This window comes from Bombus flavifrons, chromosome 15 (assembly GCF_040668555.2).
Source record: "Bombus flavifrons isolate JBK064 chromosome 15, iyBomFlav1_principal, whole genome shotgun sequence".
Taxonomy (NCBI): Eukaryota; Metazoa; Arthropoda; class Insecta; order Hymenoptera; family Apidae; genus Bombus; species Bombus flavifrons.
In genome coordinates, this window is record NC_138456.1 from 8,112,173 (window position 1) to 8,129,160 (window position 16,988).

The 16,988-nt window shown below is 35.3% G+C and overlaps 2 protein-coding genes across 12 annotated transcripts in view; one reads left to right on the plus strand and one right to left on the minus strand.

Moving 5' to 3' along the window:
• Positions 1 to 6: 6 nt before the first annotated feature.
• Oga (O-GlcNAcase) lies at positions 7 to 10,181 on the minus strand. 3 transcript variants are annotated; one of them, XM_069128338.1, is made up of 13 exons: positions 9,842 to 10,181; positions 9,645 to 9,696; positions 9,236 to 9,569; positions 8,713 to 9,157; positions 8,053 to 8,639; positions 7,662 to 7,982; positions 7,374 to 7,548; positions 5,307 to 5,360; positions 3,729 to 3,814; positions 3,459 to 3,628; positions 3,180 to 3,375; positions 2,945 to 3,104; positions 7 to 2,251 (listed from the first exon to the last, which is right to left on the minus strand). In XM_069128338.1, exons 1-13 carry the CDS (start codon positions 9,909 to 9,911, stop codon positions 2,115 to 2,117), a joined length of 2,787 nt encoding a protein of 928 aa, XP_068984439.1. In that variant the 5' UTR covers positions 9,912 to 10,181; the 3' UTR covers positions 7 to 2,114. The 3 variants fall into 3 exon arrangements, with proteins under 3 accessions (XP_068984439.1, XP_068984437.1, XP_068984438.1); XM_069128336.1 differs by lacking the exons at positions 9,645 to 9,696; positions 9,842 to 10,181 and having other exon boundaries at positions 8,068 to 8,639; positions 9,236 to 9,562; XM_069128337.1 differs by lacking the exons at positions 5,307 to 5,360; positions 9,645 to 9,696; positions 9,842 to 10,181 and having other exon boundaries at positions 9,236 to 9,562.
• Positions 10,182 to 12,120: 1,939 nt separating this feature from the next.
• The window catches only part of Ih (hyperpolarization activated cyclic nucleotide gated potassium channel Ih), a 236,678-nt gene continuing 231,810 nt past the window's right edge, over positions 12,121 to 16,988 (plus strand). For 2 of the 9 annotated variants that reach the window (XM_069128326.1, XM_069128335.1), the window contains exon 1: positions 12,121 to 15,093. The gene's annotated coding sequence lies outside the window, so the exon portion shown is untranslated. The remainder of the gene's footprint in view (positions 15,094 to 16,988) is intronic. The other 7 variants (XM_069128329.1, XM_069128330.1, XM_069128331.1 and 4 more) reach the window with 5 other exon arrangements.

Below are 16,988 nucleotides of genomic sequence, written 5' to 3' on the forward strand. Positions count from 1 at the left end.
CAGGAATATCAGTCTTGACATGTTTATTTAAATAAATCAGTAATAATCACATATTGTTTCATTAGTGTTAATTACATGTACGTTACTTAACAAGTACAAGACGGGACAACTGGAAATATTATTGTATGCACATCATTCTTTCTTTCCATGTTTAAACAGTATTGACAAAAGAAAACACGCATTAAAAAGATATTTGCTACAAAAAAGCTATACATACAAACAGTTATTTGTATCAAATAGAAAATAAGCTCATATTGAACAGATTAAAAATGTATATCAACTTACTTTAATAGGATAAGAAAAAATATACGTGATCAATAAAGCAATATTATGTAAAAAAAAAAGAAGAAAAAAGAAAAAAAGGATGGTAAAATATGCAGAACATTTCTGCTTTCCAGCCTTCCCGTGAATACAATTCTTTTTTAATCGTTTTTATGTTCAATCGTCACGAAAACACGTGGCGAGTATATATAAAAATTCTACAAAGTGATAATTCGAATTAAAATAGATTTCATAGTTACGTGAACGATTTTCGTAACGATCGAACTTTTCCTCTTGTTTTATACATGGCACCGCATCTCAAATCCTAGTATGATACTTATACTTCGCTAAGGGTCGGAAAATCACATCTTAGTCCGTGATACAACTGTTTTGTAATAGTACTATGATCAATAGTAATTATAAGGCAAATACCTAAGATTTTCATATTTATTTTCTTTTTCTCTTATTTAGTTCACCTTATTTAGTTAATTACTTTCTATCTTGGCTCTGTACATTTGATACACTGACGCATACAACGTGATACGAACTGGCTTGTTAGTACCTAATCAGCAATGTAATGATCTAACTGTATCTGCTTTCTCTTGAATAAATAGCTTCCCAGAAAACAATTAAGAGGAATTTATGACTGATTTAGTTATTTTCGATAGGACAAATACTTATCATTATTAATAAAAATAAACAATCGTATAAAACACAATGTATATATACGTAACTTGGACGTAATAAAAATTAGTGATTAACTAACTTTTGAATACGTATGGACGCTAGTGAAATAATCAATATTTTCTAAACAATTCTATATATCACATTCCCTGGTAATACACACACGGGTACTATGTAATGTAATGTAATTATAAAGTCAATTAAGATACGTTAAACATAAAAAGGCCTTAGAATAGGCTTAGGATATTAAATATCGATTATGTACACACTTTAAAGTGAATATATTTTTACCAGGCAGTACTGTACCTATAGATTAGATTCTCTTAAAAACACGGATCTGATGTTAAAATTAGACCTTGTGTTCTTTTTTTTACTTTTATAGCATTTCAGTAAGAATGAACCGAATGAAGCAAGTTTACTTTCTCCTCTTGTCTCATGGTTCTTTTGCCGTTCACACCTGTAGTTTTTATAAGAAAATATCTTTCGATAGGTTAAAAAAGCTTCGATTAATTCAGTAATTGAACACACATACTGGCATTATCCTTTCTCATCATTCAGCATTCAACATGTTATATACATCCGCCGATTTTGAAAAAAAACTTCATATTAACATACCAGCATACCGGGTATACTGAAATCCCATAGCATTGTACTCACAAACACAAATATTCATAAAATCAACAAATTATCCTTATCGTGTTTTGCTTTTGCTCTGTTTAAACATTAATATTGCACGTTTTACACTTCCGAATTTTTTACGATCGACAAAGTTGCAGCCTACTTCATGTTATATATACATCGTATGCGAATATATAGTTAAACACATTTGGGTGATCTTTTCTTTTTTTCTTCTTCCTATTTGTAGTTTAAAACAGACATCTTGTAGAACAGTTTTTGGAAAGGAAGTATGAGTCATTAAAAATCTTATAATATAAAATCTGCCCATATTCTCTTTTTTTTATTCTTAAGAAAGTATTCTTGATGATCGATTTCCTGTCCTTTGCAGGAAAACACACAGAAACACAAAGAAAGCTTTTCTGGGCTGTTTTAGAAATAAATAGATTTCTACGTTATCAGAAACTTCGTTTTTAAGCCATAGAAGCCTTTTTTGCAGATGCTCCGAGTAGATACACTTTATTCACAAATATCACTGGTGTATTCACTCTTTGTTAGAAACTTCTACACATAGTCTTGATTCCAGGATGTTCCTCGTGCGCTGGATTTAAGTCGACAAAGCCTAATTTACTGTAAAACTCGTGAGACTCCTTGTCTGTATTTGACATTGTAGTATGTACACCGAACGAACCTGCAAAAGAATTCGTATCATATGACAGATCACTTCATAAATAGTAATTAACACGTTCCGCCACGTCGCACATATTCGTGCGACGGGTATACTTCCGTGGGGGCCCCGTCACCAACGTATGGTGACGCTCTTCTTGTTCGAGTTAAGACGTTCGTCGCCCAGCGTGTTTCAGCTATGTTTCCTGCGGGGCCCAAATACGACCGTGGCTTCCTCAATATTCGAACTCGATGAAATTCTATTTATAATTTTTTTTCTAAAATTCACTACTTCGTCATCACTACTCTCCTCACTTTCAAATATATTTTCACACTGTTTACTGAATATTTTGAGGATGAAAAAATCACTGATGTACGTCTCACAAGTATGCTTCTCGACTAAATCAAAGATCTGAGATATCTGCCATGAGATCCCTCGGAATACTCTAGCTGGAAAGTTTATTGCTTTCTCCATTTCAGAACTAAATAAATTTGTTGGAGATGAAAGAACATCGGGATTTCCCGTCTGGAATGTTGGGAAAAACCCCAATACCCTAGTCTAGACTTTTAATGTTCCAATCTGGCTTTATGACGATGGCTCGAAGTGACATAGCGGGTCACTGGACGTAGCCACGGTCGGATTTGGGCCCCACAGGAAACATAGCCAAAACACGCTGGGCGACGAATGTGTTAAAAGACTATGCAAAAAGCTATTTACCATTCGCTCTTAAAGCGGCAAGAATACACGTAATTATTCTTTTAGGGACAGATTGGTCCGTAACACTTGGTAACACAGCGCATAACAGCTTTGACGGATGCTGTCTACACAATTGTTCAGGTACATCCGCAACAAATGAGTGGAAATACTGTATGGCATCCTATAAATAAATTTCAAAGATATTATCAATTTTCAGATTTAATAATTAACAAGATAACGAATTTCAGACAAATACCTGAACATTCTGTGGTAATTCATTAATATTATCCTCCAATGGATATTTCATTCGTAACTCAGGAATCCAAGAAATAGATAACTTCTGATAATAAGACTTTACATTTAAGGCAGCCAGAGCATAACCCACTATTTCACTTTCATCTTCGACAACCATACACAGTTCTGGACTCAAAGTGATGTAACCGCCTACCAACCTGACATTAAAAGTTCAACATTTGTAATTATCTATTGTAACAGAGAAAAAATGCAATTTGTTATAAAGGAAATATATTCTTACCGATCTGCAACTGCAGATGATCCCACACAGCCGCATATTTTATTGCACACATCATAAACTGCATCTTCATCACTTGCTAAGTAAGGTCTAATTGTATAGATTTTACTACTGGGCACTTCTGGTGCTTTATAAACAAATAAGTCATTACCACTATCCACTGGAATTAATCTCTATAAAAAGAAATTAATATTAATTTTCCTTTCCTCCACCCTCTCTCTCTCTTTTTTGATTACATATTTAACTTAAAAAAGATATGATTGATAAATATACCTGTAGATCAGCCGTAAGTCCTCCACGGAATACCCATGGTTCTTGTTCTCCACTCATAAAAGTTTCTTTCCAGCCATTCGAGAACCCTATCCCAAGATACAGATAGCCTTAATATAGTGGTAAAATACAAAACATTGTGAACGCGCGATTATGCAGTTTGTAAAATTTATAGAATGGTCTCCACTGCTCTGAACACTAATTTTGCTTAAAATTTGTAACATGCATAAGTAGACTTCGATCAATGGTACTTTATGTTTCTTCATCTCTTATTTTTAGAAATAATTATTATTTATGTTTAATAATAAATAATATATATAATAATAAATAATTATTTATGTTTCTTCTTATTTTATAGAATCGAGAGAATCGTATTTGCGAGATAAAGAAACCATTAACCGAAAACACAAAAACACAAGAACTACGGTGCACCATTTCGTTAATGTATAAAATCATACGTAACTTGATCACGTTTCAATTGATTGTTTATTCCTCTACCTACTGAACAACTTTCAAATAAAAAGCAGCAAGAAATTCATAAGGTAATTTGGAAAAACGGGTCTCGTTACAGGGAGATTGACTTTCCATCCATAAAAGATTACATTTCTGTATTAATGTTGAACCAATTATGATTAAAATAAAGTGTAACAACAAAAGAATCAATGCTTAAAGAATGATGCACCAAAGTTCGTGCAATGATAAATTCCTAGGATAATGGAAAGGAAAATGGGATTGATGGAGTGGTAATCCAGTTTGCCAAAATGCGCCTGAAATAAAACTCCTATTACTCCTGAAAAGAATACAGTTTCTGGAACTAAAAGAAATTAGTACAGGCAAGTTGGCAAAAGGAGGATGTACTACTGGTCATTCACAATTCATGAAAGATGCCTTCAATGAACATAATAAAAGTATAATATGCAGTGAACATTATTGATCTTTTGCAAATAATGTTAAAAAATTTGAAGAAATAAAAAAAAGCACAGACGATACAACTTTTGTTGATTGTGTTTGACCAGCATAATTCTCAGGAAAAAGCTCTCAATATTTTATAATATTGTCCTAACTTCGCCAATCTTTCCGAAATTTTAGATGGACTTACTTCACATGCAAAAATTATTATTACAAAAGATTTATCGAAATGTTATCTTTAAAAATAAAAGTAAAGTTTACTTTAATACAATTTTGAAGTATATTCGCAATACATATATACACGAATAAACTAAAATACAGTTACAGATATAAATGTTGTAAAATAAAATAAAAATCAAATAATGGGACACAAAAACGCTTTATATAAAATTTCAATAAATGTTTTGCAAGAATTTTTGCAAAATAGGAAAGTATGTCCATCGTGTACCAAACTACATCAAGTACTAGTAATATTTTGTTGAATATACATAAATTCTTCAAGGCATCAGAACGCTGCTTCTACGCGCAAATCTCTCGCTTATATTAATTATAATAATAATACTTTTACAAAGCTTCAAACTCGAACTGAAATTCTGTCATAATTTTCATTGGTTTGAAGCTTTGCTAGTCGCGCGCTTTTTGTTGGATTACTCAGACTGGTGAATCGCATACATGTGTAGCTTCCCTGGGTAAACGTTGTCATCGTCGACGGGAATCTGCCAAACGCTATCAACAAGACAAAAAACACAGAAACGCACGTTAGTCAGTGAATTGAAGCTGTACTGTTCCTGATACACTTATATTGTTGGCAGAAACTATTTGCTGAAAGTTTATCTTTGTTTACTGCATGGTAATAATCCAAATATATGTTACCATGTTGAAATATATAGATTGTGAACTGATAAATAAATACAACAAATAGATTTCTGCCAAACATTATCTGTGAAAGAAAGTCAGCCAATATGTTAATAGCTGGCACAAGGTTATTTCAAACATGGTATTTGTTCAGGTCCACATAGATGCTGTTAAATAGTTTCCCAGAAAGTGTTTGCTAAGAAAAATCCTTTTGCGCTAGAAAGTCACATCAACTCTCATTGTTTTCATGACTTGTCCTATCATGATAATATATAACAAAACATATATAGTATTTTAATCGTATTGTCAGAAAAAGTTAATGAGGAAATGAGAAATGTTGTGAGATTCTTTATTCGCTAATAGAACTATAAATAGGAAGCCGTTAGTCGACAAATAAGAAAATTACTTTGTAAGAAACTATATACAGTTAAAATTAAAACAATTTATTTCAATTAGCCTTAAATACAGAATAACTTATTAAGTTCGTGTTTCAGTTTTGTATAAGAATTAATGTTTGGTGCAATTGTATAATGCAATTCTATAGTGCAACTGTATTTTCAGGAAATATGAATGTATTAGGTAAGGAGAGTAAGTTTACTTCATATTTTTAATTTGTTCTGATTTCTCAATGACTTACGGCAACCCTGCTTGTTCGTTTACGCGCGCCATGGTACATTTGATTCTAAAGCGCAGAAACAAATGTACGGATGCAATTTCATAGATATGCGATCTATGAAATATTTCAATTCCAAGTATTACTGATGCATGTTTACATCCTGATTAATTAAAAAATAGTCAAATTATGGAAAACAATTTTCGAAAAAATTTAGTGAATTTTGTGAACTCAGTCAAATTGAGAGTTCTTTTTTGTCTAACTTTTTATATTGTATAAATATTTGTATATGCAAATTTTAAGTATATATAGCATTTATTGTATATACAGATTCGCAAAATAATATTTAATATTTTATATGTAAGAATGTTACATTCACAAAATGATGTGGCTCTTAATTAAAAAAGTTAATATCTATTTTTATTTTTTGATAATTATATGTGCAGAAAATAAATAATTTTGTTTGTTTTAAAAATAGATTAACAAAACATCAGTAACTCTTGAAATTAGTAACTAATGTATTTTGCGTGTTTTATGATTGTATAAATTATGTCATTTTACAAGGAAGTTATATACAGTGTAACAAATTCACAAGTTTAAAAGAAAAATATTTTCTAGTTACATGTTTAGAGAAAAATGTTTAAGAAATATTATATAAACGGCTTTTTTAGTATATTAAAATGATATATAGTTCTACTTCCTACAGTATTATAAATCATTAGTTACAGAAATTATTGCCTAATTCCTAAAAAAACACATCTTTCTTGTAAAAAGACAAAATGAGTGAGTTAAGGAACGAATATAACATTACACTTACCAATACTCGAGACACTTTTGTTCTGAAATATAAGTATAGGTAATAAATTATAGTACTTTTGAGAAAAATTAATAACAGCACTCATTTGTAGCACAACAAATACTTATCGCGACATAATACGAAAAGTAAAGAAAAAATAAAACATAATGAAATTTTGTGTTATGTAGTTTTTATAATTTTGTCATTGTACCAGCATACTACCATTTTGAATGAACTTTCTTCATTTATTTTAATATTACTCATATTTTTATACATTTATATTTAAAGGAATGAATATTGGGTAAATTAGGAAGTATTTAAATAGAATTAAAAATATGAAATACTTTTAATATTACTTTCTACTTAATTTGGAGCATTTTCCTTAGATTCTTTCATCTCTTTTAAAGAAATATCGAAACATAACGACATACTGATAGATGTATTGAACTTTTTGTAAGAATATAATGTAACTTACCCAACCATTTCACGTAACTGTTTAAGAGAGACACAACTCCTCGCATATCCCACACGTACGAATACAGATCATACAGTAACTCACGATTATTACAATATGTAAGCCTTTGAAATAGTCTATTTACGGCATTGCACATATCGTTCAACTTAGCTGCTCGCGTGTGCCATTCTTCGATCTAAAATTTATTTAAAACAGTTATATATATAGTTATATATTATAATGTAATATATACATTATAATGTAATATATATATCTTAGTCGTAATACATTGATAGAAAAATTGCATACATCAGATTCTGATACAGTTTCATCCTCTTTTGATTTTCTCATAACAACATGAGCATTACTTTTCAACCAATTAAACTCTTGCAGTAATTGAATGCCTTGACCACCGTGTTCAAATGGCAGATAAAAAAGATCGCATAACAGTGATAAATCTTCTTGCGTCAATCGCTTGTCGACATCTATCGATTCTTGAGACTCTTGATATGCGTTATCACTGTTATCATGATTTTCACTGTCATTTTCAACAATCATCTGAGTACCATTTACAACAGGGGAGGTGCCATCCACTTCTACTTGCATACTGCCAGAGGCTTCACTACATGTCTATGAAACAAAATAAACAATTGTATAAATTTCACAAGTTCCATAGCTAATGACATTTAAAGAAACTCACAGAAGTATTTTCTACCATAGCATCATCCTCTGTTTGAATCTTGGCTGCATGTGCTGGAGAATTATTAGGTGTTGTATTACAATCCATTGGTTCCATTGATGACAAAGTATTTGAATTTGGTACATTTTCCACACTAGTAGAAATTGATGGAATAATGGGTTCACTAACAACAGTCGTTTCAGATACCAAAGAATTCATGACAGGACCAGTGGCAGGTTGTACGTAGCCGTCAGTAGTTGTCACACTTGAGCAAACCTCAGCCAATGCTTGAAGATGATTGGAATTATTTACTGGCGTCGGTGTCGCAGGAACGGTAGTTGTAGTCGTCGTGGATGTGAGACTCATACATGTATTTACAGAGGGAATTATTGGAATTGGTACGGTTGGAGCGACACATGGCTGTGGCTTCGCTATGACACCCCATGCAGATCGTTTTTTGTTAAATTCCACTAACCAATCGGTAATAGCATTTTTCAAAGCGTGCCGAGGATGATATATATTTGGAGACATTGTTAAAGGAACATCTTCACCAAGCACACCATCTTCTGTTTCAGTCTCTAATTTTATGTCAGCTGATACAGTATCATCTAAAAAACATAAAGTAGAACAAAATAATGCAGACTTAATTTATTTTTTAATCAAAAGCAATTAGGTACTTACTCAAACTTAAATCCCTTTTCCCATCAACATTACATCTACTCCATTGAGCTAATGTATGAATTGCTATAAAATTTGCTCCATATTCACAATTAGGATTGGTTAAAACACCTCTGAGTTTAGGAATCAGGTCAGGAGATCTACCAGAATATGGTCCTAAGAATACTCGTTTCTGATCATAATCATTGGCATGTAAATTATCCCATATGACTGGTGGCCTCCTCAGAACTTCTGTAATCTCTTCAATGGACTCAACAGTTAGAAGTCTGGATATTACTTTAGGGCCAGTCCACATTATATCAATTTCTTGAGCCAGTTTACTACCAAGTGTGTTAAGATACTCTGAAGATGCTACATTTGGCATTGCCCGAGTTGCACAATATTGTGTTGGACACAATAAAAATCTAGGTTGGCCAAGATGTTGAAAAATATCATTTGTAACAGAAACCTATAAACAAATTATCTTAATTAATTATGAATAAGATATTTTATAATTATTATGCTGATTAAATTATTTAATACATACTTGTGCATGAGCAAAAGATTGAAATACTTCTTTATCTGCTTCACTCATTTCTGGCTCTATATCATCAAATAATAATGCAAATGCGGTACAGCCAAACTGGCTAACTTGCTCTAATTTTCTTTTTAATACACTAACTTCCTTTGCACTTGAATAAGTGATATCCAATCCTGGTGATAATGCATAATAAAATGTGATACCACATTCTCTTGCAGCTGTTATCAACCCTGTCAAATGTTCTGCTTCTTCTACCGTGTATAAGTCTCTCCAATATGCTCGATGCTTGTAATCATCTTTTGGAGCATATAAATACGAATCCATACCCCATTTTTTTAACCTGAAAATTAACGAAGGAAGTTTAGAATACTGTCTTTAACATGAACATGAATAAAAACTGATGTAAAATACTTGCTTTTGAAATAAATCTTTCCTTTGTTCTGTAGTCCAAGGTCGCCCATAAAAACCTGAAATATCAAATGGTATATTTTATGCAAATACGAGTTACTGTAATGAATAGCGCATTCCAATCATTCCCCCTCCTATGTGAAGCCATTGCGAATGATGACCAAATATGTATATTTCACGCCGTAGAAAAAACCGTTTATGTACCTTCGACGACGCCGCAGATAAAATTGCCATTTTTCGTATTCAAATTTGCGGCCCCATTTGTCTCCGCCATTGCGGATCACAAGAGGCACGTTTGTTTAGTACAGGACTACAAAAATGGCTAAACAGTACTCCGGTACAAAATACTATCGTTTCTTGAAAGAACGCAAACCGAAGCTGTTACAAATGCTATGTTGCTCACAACACGATTCTGTTATGCGACCGTCACGACAGCATTACTCGTTTTCTTGATAAGAAAAAAAACTCAGTTCGGAACGGTGCAATTTCGATGCAACAAAAACCCCGTCTCTAGTGTTTCTGACAGGCTGCGCCCGCTGTTCTGATCGATACTGATTTTTCGATCTATCGACTGTACGTAGAACGATTAACGGAAGGCTCTGTTGGATGGTGACGACATCTGAGATTCGAATCGAGGATACATTTTGGAATATAAAAGCGCTGTCATTCGGTATCATTTTGTAAATTAGTCAAAGTATATACCAGTTTTGTTGCATATGTAAAGCTACAATTATTTTTAACTGTACCTGAATACATGTGATGAGAAAATGACCGAATAAGAATAAAAATGTAAATACGTGTATATTTATTGAATGATAAAAACATTAATGTTTATAAATAGCTTTAGACTAAGACTCAATTGTGATTTATAACTGTGCATGATACATGTTTATTTTAAATCAAATATTTGCAAACGTATAGAGATTGAAAGTCGAGGTTGCATATCTTTATTAATTAAGTTTTTTTGTACATATATATAGATAGATAGAAAATTTGACCAAAAAAGAATAGGAGAAAGTTTCAATGAGCACGAAAAGATATCGTAACAGATACTCTATATGCGTTGTTACGATCGAATCGTTTCAAACGCCTGTATGACTTCAAAATTAACAAAGTCATGGATATCAAAGTAGAATAAGCAATTTGGAAAATGTACTTTCATATATTCTACATTCTTATCTTTATAATCGATCATATGTTTTCATTTTTATTAAATCAATTAATGTGAAAAAATAATTTACTATAACGTTATCTTTTTACTTCACGGTTTAAATTTTTCGTTTACTTTTTGATTGATGAAAACATATATAAAAATACTAAAAGTATTATTCCTTGAGACATCTATGAACTTGTACAAAGTTTAAGTTTATATCGAAAATATTTAACACATGTTGTAAATGATGTACTCTAATATCTTAACAAATTTTACATTGCAAAGACTACATTTATTCTCAATAAATTATCATTCGGTATAAAGTACAAATTTAACAGCACGAAATTCGTCCTTTATATATATATATTCATGCTGGTTTTATCAGCGGCATCGATTAAACGTAGTCAATGTATATGTGATTTCGGTATCGTATAACCTCAGTGTTAGTTCGTGCCGCAGGAAACGCCACATAAAGTACAGTCCTGCAATATTCCTTTACACACGCAATTAAATGTTCAACATATAGCCTCAAATGGAACATTACTAGTGAATTTTCATGAAAAGAATCGGAAGATACTCTTCTACGTGTTATTATTTATGTAAACGATAAACTCTTATTGTTAAACTTTATTTCTTTTATGAACAATTAAATATTAATTAAGATAGAAGCTAATCCGTAAAATACATATTTCACGTTATCGAAAAATATAGAAATAAACTATGAGAATAAAAAATAATTCAAGTTCATATCCTTTTTATTATTTCGACTTATATGCATATGTTTCTACATATATACGGAGAAACGTGGCGCACACGTTGTTTAATGTTTTTCAAACTGTATCAAAACAACAAGACATATGTACTTAGGCTAGAAACATACATTTACGTCTATTTTTGAGGACTACAAATAAAATATACAATTTGCATGAATGAAGCTTTTACATTTTATTCTAAGTCTCCTTAAACGTGATACATAATAAAATCGAAGCGTACGTTCCAATAACGCCTTAACGAATTGTATCGTGAAAGGGTTGCATTTGAAATATTCGATTGGAATGTTCGCAGTATTCTAGCCATGAAAAAATGTCAGGTGGCACGGAACAGCATGCAATTCTGTCCGAAAAACGTAGGTTCGGCGGTTAACGCAAGCGCATAGTGTAGGAATCGAAGGGCCGACGAATCGCTTGGCAGAAATGCCACATGGAGGCGCGGCGGTCGTCCCCCTAAAGGGGGGTGTAGTTTTTTTTTTCGGATGACATGGCGGGGGTGTCGAAGGGGCGGGTATGGCCCGTGGTCGTAACGACGGAGCCGTATCAGTGTGAGGCCGGCTATCAGCCGCCTAACATCGAGGTCGGGGTTACGCTTGTATACGTAACACGGCTGCCGCAGGCACCCATACACACACTTGCGACACCCGTGCACGGATTCTCGCGGATTCTCTTGTCGTGGGCTAGGCGAACAGAGGGATCTGCGAACTGTTCACGCGGGGAATCCTTTTTGGTCGTCGACGGGTGGGCAGCCTTTCTCCATGCAGTATGCGTCATAATCGATAAGGACAGGAGCGGGGCGCGTGTATAGGATCGTCTTAAAGGAAACGTCGCGCCCTTCGAGTATGTCGAAATGAATGAAAGTCGCGAGAGAAAGAAAAGCGAGAGAGAGAAAACGAAAGAGAGTGTACGTTTGGACGAGGTGAGTGCGAGCGTGTGAGGGAGAGAAAGGGAGACAGGAGCAAACGTAAGAGGAATCATAGGTGCCGAGGTTAAGAGATAACCGTGAATAAAGGGCAACGGGGTGGGGGGAAAAGGAAAGACAAGGAGAAATTCGCGCGCGCGTGTGTCTCTAACAGTAAGAAAAAAAAAAAAAAAATAAAAGAAATAAAGGAACAATTGAAGCAGCTCGACACATTTGACACCGTGGACATCGTGCTGTTCGATTCTTCGTAACGAGTCTCTTTTCGTTTGACAGTCGCAGAAAAGGACCAACGGTGCGCCACACGTCGAAACGAACAACCGGTCCTCGGAAGAGTGGAATGCGGACAACGTAGAGTGAACTGTAGACAGGACAATTTAGATAGACAAGTAGACAAAAAGGGGAAGGGAGAGAAACAGAAAGAGAGAAAAGAAGCTGGTGATATCATCACGAGCAAGGAAATTGCGGAACGTAAACGGGTCACGCGAGCAGACCGTGTCATCGGTGTCTCGTGCTTCGAGGGGAAGTATCGAGATATATTGGCGGTGAGTGCGGTATCGAGAGTAATTAAGCAGTCGCGGGATTACTTGGTAATAATGGCTGGTCGCGATTGAACGAGAGAGACAGAGGAAGCGTGTGCGCGGCCACTAGTGGAGACTGGCTACATCTATCCGAATAACGCGGACGACGAAGATAGAAAAGCCAAAGGAGAAAAAATAGAGAGGACAAGTGAGAACAGGTACTGATAGGCTTGGATAAAAGGGGAGGAAGAGCGGGGTTGATTGCCGGAAAAGCGGCGGGATCGCAATCGAAGAAAATCAGATGTCGTTGGGGGCCGTTGCCAGAACCCGGAACGGATATATCGTTAGAAACAGTGTGGCGATCGAATAAACGAGGCGAGCATCAAGAACGAAGTGACAGCTTGTCGCGGTGGTCGTTGTCGTCAGTCAACGTCGATTCCCTTCCCGCTTCCTACTTGGAGCAGAAGAGTCGATGGGATTGCGAGGAACACAGCTGGATCGAGTCGAAGCGTGCCAGCGAGGAACGGAGGAGTACGACTCGAAGCGGGCAGATGATTTTCGATCGATTGACGGTCGCACGGCATCGAGACTATCGCGCCACCGAGTCTTGTTACGTGTGTAGGTTGCCATGCCGTCGAACTGCCGCCGGAGATGCGCACCGACGTTCAGTGACGATGACACTTAGCTGAGATGTGTCATTTTTGACAGGATCGACAGGGGAGAACAACGGTCGCCACATCTGCTTCTTCCAAACGATGCTTGGATACATCGTCGACGGAGGGAGACGAAACGCACGGTGATCAGTAATAACGAGAAGGAGGAAGAAATAAAGAAAATTGAGAGTAATAGGGGGGAGACGAAGAAAGAAATAGAGAACGTGAGGTGGATCGAAGAAGAAAAGGAAAGCGAATATAGCAGATCGGTGGAGAAAACGAGAGGATGGCACCTCGACGCTCGTGCGTGGCCAAGCCGAATGTGAAGAATCGCTTTGTAGCGAAGAAACGAGGAGTGCAGCAAGAACGAAACAAGGCGAGGAAGTACGCGACTGCGATAACTCGTTTTTCGCAACTCGTAGCTGTGTCTCGATTCTGAGAGGCGCCCCGTCGACGTCGTTTTTATGTGGCCTCCTCGTCAGAGTGACGACGAGCGAGAGGATTCGGCACATTGCCCGTCGGCTGCACGTGCGCATTGATGGTCGATAGTGAAACTCCTTTCAGAGGCAGATAGACGCGGAATAATCCTGTGCTTTCTCTCGTGTCGAATTTTCGTGTCGAACAGGTGAGAGACGGCCCGCACACACACGGCTGGCGAACGAATCACGCGCATTCCGTCCTAGAACGAATATTAATAAATATAGAAAAGAAAAAGGAAGAAAAAAAGAGAAAGCAAAATAAAAGAACTGAAGAGAACGGCGTGTATGTGGAGCCCTTCGAGAACGAGAATCGTTCAGCGACTAACCATCGTATCTCAAGGAGAATAATCGGTGACTAGTCGTACCAATCGTGTGCAGCGTGTTGAGAATGATAAAGAAAGAATAAGAGAAAGATAGAAGGGCATGCTGGGTATACGAGACAGTGTGGTTTCGTTTCTGAGAGAGCAACGGCAACAGCAGCTGCACATGCTACGGTGATCCGTATCAATTCGCGACTGTGATTTCTAAACTTAAGGTTATAAACAAATATTAAAGAGAAAAAGACGAAGAAGAAAAAAGAGAGACGGGCGAATAAGAAGCGGAGGAAGTATATAAATTATTAAACACAAGCAAGATAGAAAAATATAAAAAAACGTCCATTGTGATACTAAGATATATTAAACGAGAATTAGGTGAACACGTGCGCTCAAGGAGATGGGTGTGAATGAAAGGGGGCGCGACACAGTGCCAGGCTGAAATGCGAGTGTAATTAATGGAAACGATGGTCGATCGTGGGGCATGCGTCGGATCTACAAACTGTGATACACCGATAACCACACCGAGGAAAGCCTGATGTTCGATCACTGACGTCGAATCGCGTGTACCGACCTATCCAGAAACAAAGTGGAATGAATCGCCGGTTTCGAGTCGCGTTCTCAGCCACCTCGTGATTCTTTCGCAAGTACGTAGTATATTTTTCATCCGCTCCTTACTGTTATCCTTATTATTATTATCATAACTATGATCATAGGTATTTAATTTTAAAATACATTGCTGGTCTTTATCACGTAGAATATAAGATTCAAATTAAGATAAGCTACTCTGAAATTCCAGCTCTTGTGGGTCATCCACGATTCACTGATTCTAATAGTGGGTTAATGTTCCAATGACTAATTACGTGTGAGTTCAAAGACAATTTATATGTCAATTGCAAGACCGTCGAGCCCTTCTTTTCTTTTTTTTTTTCGTTAACGATTTTATTTGACACAGTTTTCAGTTGGCTTTACTACTTGGAACCACGTAAATAGACGCGGATCGTACGTTAAACAGAAGAAAACCAAAGCATCGCACAGTTTTTTCATGTGTTGGAAGATAATTAAAATTAGGTAGAGATCCGAAAAGAATCGTCGAGCGAAGAGCAGGAAGACGGCGTGAAAATTAATTGGCTACTGCCTCTGCGTTTAAAGTTCTGTTTTATTTTTCTGTTTTGTCTTCCGACGAGCGATACAGAAAAGCCTTCTCGCGTTTTAGATTCGTGAATCGCGTTTATTATTCCCTTCGTTTCTGGCTAGAATCAAGGAAAATAGGATAAGCATTTGGAATATAATGTTAGACGAAGGCGAATCGTTCTTTGAAGTATTATCTTTTTTCTTTTTATTATTCGAATGCGTTGTGTTCGAACGGCCTTGACTTTGTTTCCGTGTTATCATTGCAAATGAGCCACGCAACTCGAAAATGGTCTCGGGGCCACGAAACGCGAATCAACACGGTGCTCGTACAGTAATACGTTGTGATCAACGATAAAAATCACGTGTATACGTTAAGTGTCGCGTAGAAATCACGCGAAATTCGTGCTACACGAGATTGAGCAAAATAGTCGTGCTTCTTTAGACAAAGAAAAAAAAACTGACTCGAACTACTCGGTTTAATCGTATGTATGCATGTAACATGGTTAACTCATTCAAATTCATTCTTATTCTGTCGTGAATCCCAGAGCTCTTTTGCACCACTGAATTAATATTTTTAATGAAATTTTATGTCACAAGTTACAAATTACCAATATCGATAGCAAACTACACACGATCAGTTTATTTTCATGATTTATTTATTTTAATAAATAATTGAAAATGGAAATAGTTAGGTCCAAATCAACGAACTTTTGTGTAAGACCAATAGTATCTGTGATACTCAGAATATTGTAAATACAACATTATAACGTTCAGTATAATGTCTTTGAAATGCTTAACACGCTAACAGAAACATGTATTTAATTTTAAAATCAAAGAAAAAGATAATGTTGGCATTCAATTGCTTTTTTCACATAACCAATACAAAGTTGATATTAAAATAAAGAAAATTTTGCAAATAAATTTTATAAAATACAAGTCAAAGAAAAGAAATCTCTTACCTGCATTTTGTTACTTATTAATTGATTAATATTATTAACTAGTAATTTATTGTGCAATAGACAGACCTCTTATTGAGAAGAGGTGTACAACCTGTTCAGCTTCAACTACAGAAATGTCAAAAACAATATCTTGATTATCGTGAATTTATTTTGCATGTAATGGTTGTTACCGCACAAGATTTAGTAAAAGTATGTAAAATTTACTTAACAATCAACAAGCAAATTATTTCTTGTGTAAATATGAGTGGAGAATGTGGAATGAAGTTTTTTCGTAGCAGGTTATGAGAGAAATCGATTTTAAAAATTCGTCGAGTACGCGTGCACTTGGCCAAGAACAGGTTGGACGAAATGGAACAGCAGTTCGACGCGGCACCGTTCTACTTGATTTTTGTTTGTATATGTTATGAATAAATGAGGCTGTTTCTTTTAATGAAAAATTATAATATTAT